At 38.9% G+C, this 17,805-nt stretch overlaps 1 protein-coding gene across 7 annotated transcripts in view; it reads left to right on the top strand.

Moving 5' to 3' along the window:
- dclk2a (doublecortin-like kinase 2a) overlaps positions 1-17,805 on the top strand; it is a 272,233-nt gene that overhangs the window by 206,342 nt on the left and 48,086 nt on the right. For 4 of the 7 annotated variants that reach the window (XM_078405988.1, XM_078405981.1, XM_078405974.1 and 1 more), the window contains 5 exons: positions 1,383-1,491; positions 2,876-2,933; positions 6,475-6,534; positions 9,429-9,548; positions 14,609-14,755. In XM_078405988.1, coding sequence (XP_078262114.1) covers positions 1,383-1,491; positions 2,876-2,933; positions 6,475-6,534; positions 9,429-9,548; positions 14,609-14,755 — 494 coding nt within the window. The remainder of the gene's footprint in view (positions 1-1,382; positions 1,492-2,875; positions 2,934-6,474; positions 6,535-9,428; positions 9,549-14,608; positions 14,756-17,805) is intronic. The other 3 variants (XM_078406002.1, XM_078406001.1, XM_078405996.1) reach the window with 1 other exon arrangement.

Genomic DNA, 17,805 nt, shown 5'->3' with positions numbered 1-17,805 from the left:
ATTGATGAGAGATAACAGGCATCAAATCATGCAGTTCATGTCTCATCGCTCTCACGGTGTCTTTATTCTGGCTCATTCCTCTCTGCCAGCAGCATTTGACATACCACAACAAATGCATGTTGGTTATTAGGTGACAGGCAGTAGCCAGTGACCATACTGATGATGACTGCAAATCTGATGGAACGGACCATTGATTTGTTGGATCAACACTTCTGATCCCTGGACTACTTTGGAGAAACCCTGTTGTAAAAGCCAGATAAAGTGTTAACATTCATGGTAAGTTTTGATGAGCATGAGTTGATCAAGGAGATCATTATGGATGCCTAATTTTTGTTGATAGATTATAGAATGTCATTGAACATTATCTACATGATCTCCAGAAAGCATTCAATCACGTTTCAACAAAAGACATCTGGCATTAATGAATTGGACACATACTTGAGTTTTAGGTTGGAAATTGATCAGGATGTTTTAAACATTTATACATTTTACTTGTATCTGCGTCTCGTGCTTCCTCCTGGCAGCTAATTCCACATGTCCACCTCCCTCTGCATTGAAAAAGTTGCACCTCTACTTTTACAACGCTGGTGACGCTTAATCTTTTACGGTCACAATTTTCTTTCCAGATATTTTTCATATTTATATTTCTTTTAAGAAATTACCTGTGCTAAATAAATTAAAAAAGTCAGTTCAAGAAGTATGGAATGCATTTTAAACAATGGGATGCAAATTATTTTACATTTTGTTGGAGTCTGACAATATAACTGAAATGACAAGTTTAAAGTCTTGAGTTAAATTTTTATTTCAATACCAAAGAAACCCCAAAACAATTTTTGGATCAACAAACATTGACTCAACGAGGACACCAGAGTATGACTGGGTTATTTTGTAAACCTGATTACTTGTGTTAGTGTATAACAATGTGGTACTGTCACACTACACAAGCCTCAGGTGTTACTAATACTGCAATGATTTCAATTATTGATAGACTATTCCATTGCAGAAGTAAATTGGCTGGTACTGGCCTCAGTCATAATTGTTGGCCTTCTCAGTGTTTTGTTATGTTCTAGTTTGGTTAGCACTCAAAGCAGGGAAAATTATCAGGCACTGTGCAATCACCCTTAGTTTAACCAGTTTATGTTTGACTGATGTTAAACTGCTGATGCTGCATGTTGGTTTTAAATGTCATCGCAGTGGCTCTCAACCAATTTATCAAAATAGTCAGGAGTCCAGTGTTGGGCATGCGAGTTATCTGTCCTGCCCTACGAAGTGACTAAGGGCTTCGTTACTGGGTTTGTTGGCTGAAAGTTGGTTTGCTTATCTTTCCAGTGAACTTGGAGGATTGTCGACAAATACCAGGAATCTATTTGCTTTTTATACAGGTCTGAATGGGAATAGATCCTTTCCAGTTTCGACAATTCTTGATAAGTATAAAGTCGGGAAGGTGATTGGAGATGGGAATTTTGCAGTCGTTAAAGAATGTGTGGAGAGGTAAGTATTAGTACCTAATACTTGTAATTTTGCGACCTCTGATATGATTCAACCCTTAAGCAAATTTGCAGGAAACTTTATCAAGGTTTTCACTGTTTTTCTATTTATCACAAATATGTAATCCACACACTGAATATGTCATGTTGGGATTAGCATGGTATTAGATGCAATTCCAAAGTAGGATTCTCGCCCCTCTCTGCCATCCCGACACTCCCAATGGAATTGTTGGTACTTAGATTTCCAGGGCCGATGATATCATCATGTTGTAAACATCATATATTGAAAAGGTAGCAAATAATGTTCCTCGCAACGTAACTGGAATATCACACAATTGATGATGCATACTGGATCAGATGTTTTCCTTGGACAATGCTTTGAACACTCCTTGAGAATTGTCCAATGTGTACCTAGAATGTAATTCAAAAATCCTTACATTTTATCATAAATGTTTGCCTGTGCATGAATGAGTCCCAGAGACATAGTCTTTCTTATTTCAAGGAAGGGTTGAATCTGAAAATATCAATATAATTATTCCTTAGCTGCTCCTTGTGGAGTGTGGTTAAATTAATGCAGCCAGGCTCTCCTAAAGCCAGCAAATGTGTATTCCCACACATACTGCTGCATTCAGATTTTCAGTGGAATTTGTATTCAAGGGAAACACGAAACAGATTTATATCTTGCAAGGATGGTTTCACCAAAAGATTAAAAAATTCACCTACTTCATAACTTCACAACTCACCACGTATTATCTCATTATAATAGCACAGTTTAGCTGTCTGAATCTGATAAATGTATGTTTTATCAATTAGTATAGATTCAAGCTTCACTCAGAGCTTGTGCTGAGCTCACATAAAATTTGTTAATGTCTGAAAATGTGATGAGCCAAATTGTCGCAGCCAAGAAGTGTACCTCTTTTAAAGAGGAGCTTTTGAGAAAATCCTCCTGGAAAATTGTGCAGTCCCCTATCGATTAGTGAGCGTTATCAATAGTTAATGGTTTACAATAGATCCAGATCCAAACTCATAGAGCCGACTCACATAAGGGTTGTGGGTGTACGGAACAGGCTGCCAGAGGAGGTAGTTGAGGCTGGGACTATCCCAACGTTTAAGAAACAGTTAGACAGATACATGGATAGGAGGGATATGGACCAAACACGGGCAGGTGGGACTAGTAGGCCTGTTTCCACACTGTATCATTCTATGACTCTATGAGTTAAAATCTGCTAATTTTAATAACAGTAAAGCTGACTGATAGAATAGGGAGTGTCTATGGACATGGAGAAAATTTTACGTTGAGAGAAGAAAAATACCTCAAGCTATTCTTTGAGACTGAAAATTATTTTTGTACCACAAAGAAGATACTAATGTACCTGTATCTTACTCAGATCCAGTGGGAAAGAGTTTGCACTGAAAATAATTGACAAGGCCAAGTGCAGTGGTAAGGTAAGAAGATATCCTCTTGGCTATTGCTTCATTGTTCCACACTAAATTTTGGAATGTGCAATTGGTATTCTTCATACACTTTCATGTGACAAAAAGCATGGAGTTAGGACTATTGTGTATAACGCAATAAGGAAAGAAATGGGCATGATGCCGCATATATTCTAGAATTTGCTTACTTAACTTCAGGGGTCAGTGAGAAATATCCCATCGGTCCCGTACTAACTTACCCAAGAGTTTTATTCTGTATTTTTAGTATCTCTCATCCCTAAAATTCTGTGGCTTCCAATATGTAGGGAGGCAATGGGTGTCGTAGGGTTCAATTGCACATGGTCCCTGTGAGACTGCTCCACAGAAGAGTTGCACTTTTCTAGCCAGCCACTTACAGTATATATTTGCATGCTTATTTGGTTCTCATTGGACAATAATGCAAGCAAATGGTATCCAAAGGAAACCAGTGACCGTTTAATTACATCCAACACTTCCCAGTTCCTGCTGATTGCTTATTGAGAGCAGGCCATCAGTGGATTTGATTGCCCTACGGCTGCACTAATACTTTGCCACAACTGTAATGCTTTGGTTTCATCTCCATCCAGTGAACAGATGAAGATGTAGATGGTAACGAGGCCTCTGTTTAAAAGTAGCTGGAATTTATTAAATAATTATATAATTGAGCTTTTTTTAAAAACAAAAATATATTTGAAATCATAGAACCTGAAAATGTACAACATACGGGAAATCTTTTATGTCACTGCCAGTCAAAAAAGAGCTACAAAGCCTTACCCCACCTTCCATCATTCATCCATTATCCTTAACATTATGGATCTTCATAAGTTATAGCGGCAGAAATAAGCCATTTGGCCCATCAAGTCTACTGTGCCATTCAATCATGGCTGATCTATCTTTCACTCTCAACCCCATTCTCCTGCCCTCTCCCTATATCCCCTGACATTAATCAAGAATCTGCCAATCTTTGCCTTGGAGAAATATCTATTGACTTGGCCTCCACAGCCAGCTGCAGCAATGAATTCCACAAATTCACCACACTCTGACTAAAGATCTTCAACTATCATCTAAACATTCATCTAAATATTTTTTTTAAATTGGTGAGCGTTTCAGCCTCTACCATCCTAAAAGCAATGAGTTCCAGATTTCTACCCCTCTGGGTGAAAAATGTTTTCTTCTTCTCTCCAATTCTTTCATTAATTACTGCTAAGGCAAATAGGTTCTTGCTATTTACCCTTTCTAGGCCTCTCATAATTTCATATGCTATTAACTCTTACTTCAGCCTACTCTGTCTCAAAACAAAACAAAACTATCATATCCAGTCTTTTCTCTTTGCTGCAGCTTTCCAGTCCCATCAACATGCTCATAAATGTCCTGTACAATCGCATGTTTTCCTGTTATGTGGTGACCTGAACTGTATCTAGTAAAGCTATGGTATACAGTTTTCACATAACCCTGTTCTTGCATTCTGTGCTTTGGCCAGTAAAGAAAATAATTCCTTTTATCTTTTTAGTCACTTTATTAACACGTTCTGCTATCCTTAAGGGATTGTGGATGTACACTAGAAAGGTTGCTTTGTCTCTCCACACCACTCAGTAATTGTACATTCCTTTGTTTTGTTATGTCTCCTTTCATGCTTGTCTGAACTAAGCTCCATTTTCCCCAAGAAACTATATTGAACGCTGTTGTGATTTTCCAGAGGTTTATAAAATTATAAGGGGCATAGATAAATTTGACTGTCAACGTCTTTTTGCCTGGTGGGGGTATATAAACTAGTGGACATAGGTTTGAGGTGAGAGGGAAGAAATTTAAAGATATTTTCACACAGAGGATGGTGATTATATGGAATGAGTTGTCAGAGGAAATGGTTAAGGCAGATAATTACAATATTTAAAAGACATTTGGACAGGTACTTGGATAGGAAAGGAATAGAGGGATATGGACCTAAAACAGGCAAATGTAATTAGTGTATTTAGGCTTCACAATCGGCATGGTTACGTTAGGCCGAAGGGCCCATTTTGAGTTGTCCAACATTGTGACTCAATAGTTAGATAAAGCATTGGTCCAAGTATTCAGCCCTGTGGAAATGAATTTATTAAAGAACAATTAATTTGCAATTGATTCAATATCAGTAAAGTATAATCAAGATCATTAATTGAGAGAACTGGGTTTTTTTTTTATTAGAACTAAAACCATTTCCTTAAAGCGCAGTGTCAAATCAGTGTGTTAAATTGTCTTCTGTGCTGCAAAATGAATCTTTATATTCACATATTCAGAAACGATGATTATTTTCAAAATGCAAGTCCCACACAGAAGCATGTCAAACCAGTTTTGAAGACATTATTGTGACCCATTCCTGTTAAAATCCTGGGCATCAGGAAATTGAAGCAGTGCTTTGTCCAATGATATACCCATCATATTTTGCAAAGGTGATGATGTCAATTTAATTAATTAACAAAATAAATTGGATATAAAGTTTAAAGTTTATAATCTTGTAAATAACACAGATTGAATTGAGGAGTAACTCACAATGAAAATAGTGAATTATGAATTTAAATGATCTCCACCAGAATGCCAAATAATGTTTAATTTAGTTTAGTGATACACTCGTTCTATGTTATTCCTGTTTTGTATCCACTCCCGACACACTCAGGACAATTTACAGAGGCCAATTAATTTCCAAACACTCAAGTCTTTGGGGTGTGGGAGGAAACTGGAACATTCAGAGGAAATCCATGTGGTCACAAGGAGAACGTGCAAACTCCACACAGACAGCACCCGAGGTTAGGATGAAACCCGGGTCTCTGGTTTTATGAGGCAGCAGCTCTTCCACTGTCCCACTGAGGAGTATAATATTAGTATTACATATTTTGATTCACCTATTTCATAATGACATAGAAGGAAACCATTTGACCCATCAAGTTTGTGCCAGTTTCTGGAGCAATCCTCTTCCCTCACTTATTTTCCTGTAACCTATTTTCTCTCAAATGTCCAAGAATACTCCACTGATTCTCCTTTCACAACCGATACTACAGATAATTTACAGTAGCCAATTAACCTACTAACTAGCACATCAAATCACCCAGATGGGAACCGCACCATCACAGGCAGAATGAGCACCACCAACATCACCAGAGGTCAGGATTGAACCTAGGTGGCTCGAGCTGTGAGATATACCTGCTCAGTCACTATGCTACCCAACCAAGGCATAAGAATGGTAGACACAACCAGCATCTGCAGTTCTTTCCTACACAAGGCACAAGAATGTTCTAGCTGAGATAAGTACACTTTAAATGAAAATATTGATCTGTTGAGAAGCAAGGTTCGGTACAGTGTGGAAGATTTTTTGGTATTTAGAAAATGTCTGTTTCAAAATCCATTTTTAAAGTTCTTCAGCTTTTATTTCGGGAACATGGAATTTTTTGGAAATGGGTGAATTTCTAGAATATAAGCCTTGTTTTGAATTGTTGTATTGAGGCACTGAAAATTTGCATTCATCTGAAACTTGAATGCTCTATCTACTCCTACCTCAAAATAGGCTGAAGAACGAGGGATTACAGAGCCAGAGATCCCTGAAAGCAACAGGAGAGATAATGAGGTTGGTTAAGGAAGCGCATATAAAAGTTGACCACATAGTTCGTATCTGTTTCAGAGTTGTCCATGCATTGCGTGGAAGGCCTACTGCAGGCCCTGGTTTCTTAGGGTCAGTGAAGAGGTTCTTGACCAGGGTGTTGTAGTTGTCCAATTGAGACCACCGCTGGTAAACAAGGTGTAACAATAACTAGTATCTCTTCCAATTTGCTGTCCTTGACTTGAGTTCCAATCCTGCAATGAATCAGATGTGGTAAATCTCCACAGATGAATTGGACACAAAGAATTCCATTCTCCTGTCTGGATTGCAGTTAGAGAAAAAGTCAAGGACATTAATAGGATGTTGCCAGGGCAAGAAATGTTAGATATAATGAGAGATTGGCTCAATCTAACCAAGGTTTTCAATGGATAAAGAAGGCTTGATGGGAGTTTTAACAGAGCTGCATAAATCTATGAGAGGCATAGAACATGTCGGCAGAAAGGAACCATTTCTGATATTTGGCAGCTCATTAACTAGGGAATATACGAATGTGATTAATAAAAGATGAGAAAGAATTTGGGCAAAACAACTTTCCGCAAAGAATGGTGGTTGTGTCGAACTCACTGCTTGAAAGGAGAGTGGTAGCAGGAAACCTTATCTATCTATATATACACATTACTAAAACTCTCATATTGTGTGTGTGTATATATATATATATATATATATATATATATATATATATATACATAGATTTAATAGGTTCCCGAAAGACAGCCAAACGATACAAGATAGCGCAACAATTTTAGGCCCACCCTACTCACCATTCCCCCATGGTCTCAATAGATCAAGTTTTGTTACTTTTAAAAAACAATTCACTTAATAAACTTTAATAAATGTGCCCCCCTTCCTCCTGGGAGGACAAGTGGGAGGACTGGCGCCCGTCCCAGCATGCCCTGCATCTGACCTTCCTCCAGTGGTGCAGCACGGCAGCAGAGGTGCAGCACAGCAACAAGATGGCTGTCGCCGCCATTCGCTGCCAAGCTGCAGGAGAGGTTTCAGGTCCACGGCTCACTCTGGCAGCAGTGCTGAACGCACGGGGCCGAGGTGAGTGGCTCCCTCTCCCCTTCCCTGCCCCCCCTCGCCGTCCACGCCTGTCTAGTCACATTTAAAAGTCCAAATGGCAAGTGACATCCCAAACCTTACTGGGCAGTATGCTGAGTGGGGAAGTGGGATTAGCCTAAGATTTTAACCTGCTTCCATGTCATAACCGTTTTCTATGTCATAACTTTCTATTATGTGGCAAACCTACGTCATAAAATATAGGTACATATTAATGATGTCATCCACTTCCCTGATGTTTTGCCTGCTGGGAATGTGTATTTGTAATTTACTATATATGCGGTCCACAAAATTGTGCCACATCTAAACTCTACCAAAATGGAGTTTCAGTTGATTTTATATCTCAAGCAGTCCATGCTGCTTTACAAAATCATAATAATTGGTTGGACAGCATCTGTGAAGGGGGAAAGAATGTCAACATTTTAACTTGATTTCTTTCTAGCTGAACTGAAAAAATGAGGGATTGAATGGCGTTTAAACATATAAATGTAGAGAGAGTTAGGAGGGGAGAAAATAATAACTGGCCCACGATCTGGTGGAAAGCAGGAGTGAAAGTCAAAAATGTATGTTAAAGGAGCAAGAAACACAAGATAAGTTATAAGAGGTAGAGGAATCCTGGTGTTTGCTAATTTTTAAAAATTGGGACCTGTGTTTGTCATCTGAAATTGCTGTACTGAATTTTGAGTTCAAAAGGTGATAAAGTGGCTGATCAAAGAAATGCTGTTCCTCAAACTTTTACGTTTCAGGAGCAATAAATGAGTTAAAGTGATACAGGTTCAAGGTGGAAAGGACCAGAGAATAAATTGACAAGCATCTGAAAACTTATGGTTATACTTGCAGGCTGAACAAATGCATTTTTGCAAAGTAGCATCCAATCTGCTTTTCATTTTACAGTTTACGAAGCAAAATGCATTAAGAGCAATGCAATGCAGTATTGTAATTTGGAAGAATAAAAGTAAATGCTTTTTCTTCTGACTGCATACTTTGGAGGCCCTGAAGGATGGGGAGGGAGGAAATAAAAAGGTGGATGTGACATATTTTGCACTTGCAAAATCACCGGTAGGAGCAGTGTAGGAGGGAGACATGTTAAGGCTTTTTGAAAAGTTGGAGAGGACCAGAATGTCATGGAGGAACAATCCTATGGATAGTTAAAACGGGAAAAAATGGGTTTGATGATAACACCATCTGGTGGTGAGCCAGAGGGAGCATTTTGATTCATCATATATGGAGGCTGGTGGCTTCGAAGGTGTGGGCAAGGGAGTCTAATAAAGTTCCAGGAATGAGAGGAAGAAATGAGAAGAAAACATGGGAAATGTGACAGAAAATTATGTCATCCATAGTGAAGAGGAATGTTCATTTAGGATGTTTATCAGAAGCACTGATGTAAGAATGGATATCATCAGAACAAATGCAATTGAGACTGAAGAACTGAGACAGAAAATGGGATGGGAGAAAATATAATCAACCTACCAGTTAGCTTATTGTAATCGATGTTCAATGGACAATGGTGACAGAGATAGAAGAAAGGGAAAGAGCTGAGATTAGGCTATGTGCACCCAAGACAGGAATGGAGATTGGAAACAAATTAGATGACATTTTCCTTCATGAGACAAGGGCAATGGATCAAAAAATCTTGGATTGTGAGAGAGATTAGATGTAAGGAGAAAAGCAGATGGAGAGATATAACAGAAAAAATATTTGAAGTGTCTCAAATTTGGATACTTGCTGCTTTCACCAGAAAGAAGCCTGGTCAATGTTATTACTTTATTGCTGGTGAGATTTAATTTGTATTCTGATTTTAGGAGCATTTAATTGAAAATGAGGTGGCAGTCCTACGGAAGGTTAAGCATCCTAATATCATCATGTTAATTGAAGAGATGGATACACCAACAGAACTCTACTTGGTAATGGAACTCGTCAAGGTAGGAAGGATGAATACAGCGTCGGAGACTCAGGTTCGATCCTGACTACGGGTGCTGCACTGTAAGGAGTTTGTACGTTCTCCCCGTGACCTGCGTGGGTTTTCTCCGAGATCTTCGGTTTCCTCCCACACTCCAAAGACGTACAGGTATGTAGGTTAATTGGCTGGGTAAATGTAAAAAAATTGTCCCTAGTGGGTGTAGGATAGTGTTAATTTACGGGGATCACTGGGCGGCACGGACTTGGAGGGCCGAAAAGGCCTGTTTCCGGCTGTATATATATGATATGATATGATATGATGATCAGTGAGGCTGTAAGTGAATGTGCTGAGGAATTAATATAATTCAGTTGAACTCTTTGATGGCAGGTCATGCAAAAGCAAGATTTCCTCTCCGTGCATGCAGTCTCTGATAGCGGTGTGCTTCATATCCCTCCCTGAAAAGATAGTAACATCTGCGATGGTCATACCTGACCAGCTCGGCAGAATTAGAAATGCAAACAACAGATGGGGAATTAAAAAACGGGGCAAAACTTGGTATCATCTCGTTCCTGCGCATTAAATTGGTGATGCATTCATATAAAAACTAGAACCTGAGGCCAGATATTTACCACCTTGATTCTTTTCAAACTGAAATACCAGATATTTAATTTCAGTTTGATCAGGTGTGTACCATCATCAGTGGCTCTGCAGAAATTCTGGGATGAGGATCTCATTCCTGCCAGCAGCTCACAATTTTACCACTATTACTTTAATTGGCACCATTTGAAATTATATAACATATACTTTTGTCAGTAGTGTTCAATGCTTAAGTTATAGAATAACCTAAAATGTGAGGAGACCTTATCCTATACATTATCCACAATGTTTCTGTATTTCAGTGTGGGTTTTGAAGCAGGCATCAAACCTGTGAAACAGACATTAGACTATGCAAGGAATGTAAAGCCTGCTTCAAGGAACTGCTTATTTGACTAATGCTCAAAAGATTCTTTAGTTCGACACAGCTTTAATATCTTTTGGGTACGTCAATGTAAAACTAAATTGCCGACCCTGCCCCCACCCCTACATTCTGCTCCTCAATAGCCATCTCCCCACTCCCTATAATCCATCCACCCTCCACCTTTGAAATCTTAGAAAAAAAACAAAGAAGATTACTTTAAATTCATGACAAGAACCTGGGAAGAGGTGATGGACCTGCATGGTCTGGTTACTGACTACTTGGGCACAGATGTAACTGATCTGCTTATTATCTTAAAAAGCTTCCACATTATTTATAGCACCAGGTTATATATTTGACTGTTATCAATCCCAGCCCAAGTCTTGCTTTACTGAAGAATTCAAGTCCATTTTCCATGAGGGATTAAGGAAAGTGTTTTCCCCTGTGAATGCATCAGGGCCTGGCTTGATAAGCTTGTGCACGGTAGGTTGATTGATGATGTGCTTAACCCTAATTCACTTGGAAGGAACTAGAGGCATAAAAGTTAGGTGCTATTGCCTCTCCCCATTGTTATCGCTGTGTGCAGATCTGATTCCAGTTGGCAGTACACCACCCTGATCAGTTAGCACACTGGCATTTGGATGTACCTTGATGTGTCCGCCTCTCTGCTTTGGGAAGGCTGGTTCTGTCACTCTTTCTATGGAGCAGGAGCTCCAGCCTTATATCCATCCTTTCAACCTACAAAATCTTAAAGGAGATAGAAAATTCAATCCAACCCTTGTTTTTGGAATTTAGGTTGCAGCATTAAAATATCCTGCAGCACAGCTTTAACTGCTCCTTTCCATTTTATCAGGCCAACTGAGTGTAGCACATTCCTGCTGAGAGAATTCAGAGGTCTTGCTTTTAGGTAACTGCTCTGAATTTATATGGGATTTGCAGATTAGGTGAAATCATCACATATATTGTACGAGAATTATAATATCCAGAATTCTCTACTCACTGTCATCGATAATTGTGGGAGTCTGGTTCTGACCCACAGTTTAGGTGTTCAAACACAGTGGAGATAACCAGGTGTGGAACTGTTTTCAAGATGTTTTCCTCAACGTTGAAAGAATCCAATATATTTTCTTCTTTTATTAATCCATTCTCATGTTCTTTACTATATTACAAAAGAAAATCACTGAGGGATTATTTTCCAAGAATTAAATACAAATCTTGCTTTCAAATTTGAAGCGGCAAAGTCTACATGTTAAACTATGAAAAGGTTTATTTTTAAATGTCACCACCCCTACTGAAAATTGTTATGTACTTCCAGGCTGGTTCTTGGGAAGTTGCTGTAAAATGTAATTGTCTCCATCAATCAAAAGCCATCGGTAACAATGTAAATATATCAAATAATCAAATAGCACCTGAGGGAATGTCACCTAGTGACCACATCACTCTTAACTGATAAAAATTGCATCTATCTCATTAAAGATGTCTATTAAGAAGAATTATAAATATGACAGTGGTATGCACCCAGGTATTTTAAGTCCATTGCCCTCAGGGTCCAATACTTATGTTCAATTATATGCTCAAATTTTTACTGCTAAACTCAATTTTTATTACAAAATGCCCAAGGCAAAATGTGGAGATGTGATTCTGGTGTGGCATTGTAATGAAAATCAACATCCCTCCCGTTGAGCAAAATATTTGTTTTCAAGTCTCTTTATAACTGAGGAACAAAAACATGTCTTGTGTAATTCATTGACCATTAAGCAGAAAATAACATTTGAAACATCATTTTAGTGAATTTGTGCATCAGAAAAATAGCACGCAGTCAACTCTTGAGACGTATTGCATAAACACCAGTCCAGTTGCTCCTCTAGATTGCAGAAATAAGTGATCATAGTGGGCAATATTGGCTGAAACAAAATTCAGAGACTTTTTGTTTCAGACAAAGAGTAGCAGTCAAATTCCTGATTTAAATTTATTTTACCATCGCCATTACTGTTATCTCCCTTTTTTTAAATTCTGAGTAAGAATTACCTGTGATCTAAACTAGATCCCGATTGTTACTTACATTGTAAAAAAAACACAGCTTAAAAGGTTCCGAAACTTAAAATTGTGATTCCTGTATTTTTATCACTGTTATTTACAGAAATATTCAATGTTAGGTGAGGTACAGAATATTTCAAAAATTTAGTTGAGAAATACAGTGCAGAAACAGGCTCTTCGGCCCATCGAGTCTCCACCGCCCAATGATCCCCACACATTAATACTACCCTATACACACTAGGGACAATTTGCATTTACACATATGATACATTTATATCAAGCTAATTAACCTACAAAACTGTACGTCAAAGAAAATCCACGCGGTCATGGGGAGAACGTACAAACTCCATACAGGGAGTACCCATAGTCGGGATCGACCCCGGGTCTCCAGCGCTGTAAGGCAGTAACTCTACCGCTGCGCCACCGTGCACAGTATTCAACATATTTGATGAGTTCATTGTTATATTGAAAGAGAGTGAAAATCAGCCAGAACAACCTTCTGGTAGAAGTGCCATGATACATTAATTCATCTGGTGCTGGCCACATCTAGGTTCACCGAGAGTCTGCAGTAAAGCTTGGAGGATGAGCCTGGGTATGGAATAGAATGCATCACTCACTGTTATGAATACTGACTGGCGTTTTTTTCAATTAACTTCACTCAAGATGTCTCGACTTGTACAAATCCAATTCCCTCACCTCTCATTTTATATTTTCTGTGTGGATTCTGCATCATTTTCCTTTAGTGCAAGGTCCAGGGCATCCAACTAATCCATTGAGTTGGGAATCTTGGCTGAAGTAATTCTTACTCTGAGGAGAGATGTACATCCTCACATTGCTGATGCTAGCGGCCAAAATAATACTTTATTGAAAATACACATTTGATCCCACGGCCGTTGATTCCAAAGCCAATATGTCTCCTTCTCTAAATTTGCTAATCACCTAACTACTTTCTCCCAACCTAAAGTACAAGGTATTGCTGCTTCTGGAATTCCTATTCTCTAATCTCACCTGTTGTACTGCCAATTTTGGTGGGGATTTTTAGAAGCTAAACCCTTTACAAAGCAAATGATAATTCCAGTGTAAAGTCCAGGTCTATTCTTTAATACTTTCTGAGCACTCTTCCCTGTCCCAATGTGAACCATCTTCAATTGTAAGAGAGAAAATTGCAGAGGTCCTGGCATAATCTATCAAGTGTATATGTATACTATGGACTGGAACATTGCAAATGTTAGACTCCTGTTCAAAAAAGGTTTAAGGATAACCTGGAAACTATAGGCCAGTCATTCTAACTCATTTGAGGGATTAGAAACAATAATCAGGGACAAAGTTAGTAACCACATGCGGATTGATTAGGAAGAGTCAGCATAGATAAAGGCAAATGAAATCTAACTAACCTAATAGTGTTTGCCAAGAAATTGTACATATAGTCAACAAGGGTAATATGGTATTCATGGATTTCTAATGGATATTTATTAAAGTGCCTTCTAATAAACTCGTCATCAAGACTGAAGGCAAAGACAAAAATAAGTTGCAGAGCATGAATAAAAAAATATCCAAATAACAGGAAGAATAATAGAAAAGCGTTGATTATTGCAGAAGAGGGATGCATACAGTGGAGTGCTGGAGAGGTAGATGCCTGAACAGTGGCTTTTCTTAATATATATAATTGACAGGCTTTCAAGACATCATTTTCAGAGATAATGGACGCAGTAGTAGACAGGCCGGTGTAATGGGTGGATAGGTGGCAAATGAAATTTAATGCTGAGAAAAGCAAAGTTTATACATTTTGATAAGAAAAGAAAATATAGAGGGCACATTCTAAGAGGTGCAAAGACAGATATCAGCGGGAGTATGTGCATAATATTTGCTGGGCTATGGGGAGATGCTGGGTAGAGGGATGAATTGGAATACTTTTGCACAGAGCCACAATGGACTTGATGGACAAAATAGCCAAACACCAATCTGTGATTCTTGCAGAACTAAATCACAAGGACTTTGGATTTCATCCCCTAAAAGGTGTTTTACGGCATTTCATGTAGCGCCACATGGCTCTCATCGTAATGTTGATATCATTTTTACTTTCTCGGCAGGGTGGAGATCTGTTTGATGCCATAACGTCATCGACCAAGTACACAGAGCGAGATGCCAGTGCAATGATGTACAACCTGGCTTCTGCACTCAAATATCTCCACAGCCTTAACATTGTGCACAGAGACATCAAGCCAGAGAACCTGTTGGTATGTTTCCTGACTGAACACATGTCAGATGATTTTACTCTTCCAATGTATGTGCAATTTGTGAGTACAACATGTCAGCACTAATTTTATCTACAATTAAGATATCACATGAAATATGCCTTGTAATCAACCCTGTGTGGAATGAATCTGACGTCAGCTGTAATAATTTATCATTGGGTGGGCTTAGATGTGATAAATATACACTGAGCAATAATATCTGGTTTACATTTTATAATCCCTTTATGGGAATTTAAGAGAGAATGTTAAAGATCTTTTTTTTTGAACAGCACTATCAAATTGGTCTCCAAGGCCAACTGGTGAGGCTACTTGTGCAAGTAAGTAGAGATTGTGTCATGCCCATTTGTACGTAAGCTTAGGTTCTTGGTCCTGTAGATTTCATAGGGTCCTAATTTGTATATTACAAGCTACATCTTGCCTGAAACTCAAAGGTGCCCTGATTTCCCCCATAATATCAGGCAGCTACATTTATAAGAACATAAGAACATAAGATCATAATTGGTAGGAGCAGAATTAGGCCATTCGGCCCATCAAGTCTACTCCATGATTCAATCGTGGCTGATCTATCTCTCCCTCCTAATTCCATTCTCCTGTCTTCTCCCCATAACCTCTGACACCCGTCCTAATCAAGAATCTATCTATCTCTGCCTTAAATATATCCACTGATGGCCTCCACAGCCTTCTGTGGCAAAGAATTCCACAGATTCACCACACTCTGACTAAATAAATTCGGCCTCATCTCCTTCCTAAAAGAACTTTGTTTAATTCTGAGGCTATGACCTCTAGTCCCAGACTCTCCCACTAGTGGAAACATCCTCTCCACATCCACTCTATCCTAGTCTTTCACTATTCTGTTCATTTCAATGAGGTTCCCCCCTCATCCTTCTAAACTCCAGCGCGTACAGGCCCAGTGCCATAAAAGGATCATCATAGGTTAACCCATTTATTCCTGGAATCATTCTTGTAAACCTTGTCTGGACCCTCTCCAGAGCCAGCACATCCTTCCTCAGATATAGTGCCCAAAATTGCTCACAATATTCCAAATGCGGCCTGACCCACACCTTATACAGCCTCAGCATTTCATCCCTGTTTTTGTATACAAGCCCTCTCAAAATAAATGCTAGCATTGTGTTTGCTTTCTTTACTACCGATTCGACTTGCAGATTAACTTTTTGGGAATCCTGCACCAGCACTCCTAAGTCCCTTTGCACCTCTGATTTCTGGATTCTCTCCCCATTTAGAAAATAATCTATGCCTTTATTCCTACTACCAAAATGCATGACCCCACACTTTGCTACATTATATTCCATCTGCCACTTCTCTGCCACTCTCCCAACCTGTCCAAGTCCTTCTGCAGAGTCCCTGCTTTCTCTACATTACCTGCCCCTCCACCTATTTTCGTATCATCTGCAAACTTAGCCACAAAGCCTTCAATCCCCAGCAGCGGCCCCAGCACCGACCCCTGCGGATCTCCGCTAGTCACTGGCAGCCAACCAGAAAAAGCCCGCTTTATTGCCATTCTTTCTGCCACCCAGCCAACCTGATATCCATGCTGGTATCTGCCCTTTGACACCATGGGCTCTCATCGTGTCTCATCATCTCTCACCATAAGGCCCAACCTTTCTACAAACTGACAAGTTCTGAGTTTGTCTGGTTGTACTAAATTGATCACAGCATGTCTTTCGTATGACAGTGAAGTAATGGGAACTTCCTGAGGATCTGAAATAAATTATGTAAATTCTTTTTTTTTCCTTAACCATTCCTTTGTGTATCATTTAACAAGCGTTAATTTTAAAATCCATCTGCCTCATCACTATCCATCTACATAATTGACTATCTTCAAGCAGTTTTGGACCAGTCACAGTCGTGCTCAATACTTGCCCAGTGGTTGCCTTGTTGGTGGTAATATTGCAGATGTTTTGTTCTCTATTATTCATAATGATTACAAGCAGTAATAGTTTCACATCAAACCACCGTGGAACATAACGGGTTATTTCTCCTCGGGCAGGGAGTGTTCCAATTTATGCCACAATCTGCCACTTTTTTAAGGCCATATACCAGCATTGAGCTCCCTTCCTTAAAGAAAGTTGATCAAATGCCTCTGTAAAACAAGTACCACAATTCCCTGGATTGGCTTTGCTCATTAGTTTATATATAATCCCAGAACAGTCCAGCTTCCTTTTAAAATATATCTTCTATTTTAAAACATTGCTATTTTAAAAATGCTCTGCTAGATTTGTGTTCTTTAAATATTCAGTCATGATATCATTTGTAACCATACTTTTTCTCCACATGCATTTAATGCTATCTGGCTTGTAACTATCAACTTAATTCTTCCCTCTTTTTGAATATTAGCACAATAATTTGTCGTCTTCCATGATATAGGAATAACAACAAAGACATCATTAATTTCCTGTTCTCTTCTTTGAAGATTCCAGGGCATATCCCACCCTAAACTTTTTGGAGATTCAACCCTTCCAGTTTCAATGCAACGCTTTGCCAATATCCTTCTGTGCCATGGGTAACGTTTCCCGCATTGCTATGACCAGAATTATGTGATTTTTGGATCTCCCTTTAATTGCACTTTTTGTAGGGAGTCACAATCAACTTTCTCTTTGTTCCTTTGAACATATTTCTGTATATTAGATTGTTGCAAAAGTGTGTCTCGTTTGGAAGTCAGTGCCATATCAAAGTCTTGACATACTGCTGTCCGTTTGATGCTGCAAAGGATGCTGTAAATACCTTTCTAATTTCAGCATGGCAGTGGAATTTAGCTGCATTTTTCAGTCGAATGGCAAGGGATTATCTCGCTCTTAAGAACATCCCATTTCCAAGTCATCTTCTGTTTTAAAATGTAGTTCACAATTAATATTATTGAAGGCTCTTCTCCTATTTCCAAAGGGATTAAACCATGCTCAGGGAGGATGTTTCCATGAACTGAAGAAACAAGAGTAGTTACACTTGATGTGCGCTCCTCATGATAGGCACACTTGAATTAATGCTATGTCTACTTTTGGAAGCTAGTACTATTT

The sequence above is a fragment of the Rhinoraja longicauda genome, chromosome 1, assembly GCF_053455715.1.
Source record: "Rhinoraja longicauda isolate Sanriku21f chromosome 1, sRhiLon1.1, whole genome shotgun sequence".
Lineage (NCBI taxonomy): Eukaryota > Metazoa > Chordata > Chondrichthyes > Rajiformes > Arhynchobatidae > Rhinoraja > Rhinoraja longicauda.
Note: the sequence above shows the minus strand (reverse complement) of the source record. Positions and strands in the feature narration are given on the sequence as shown.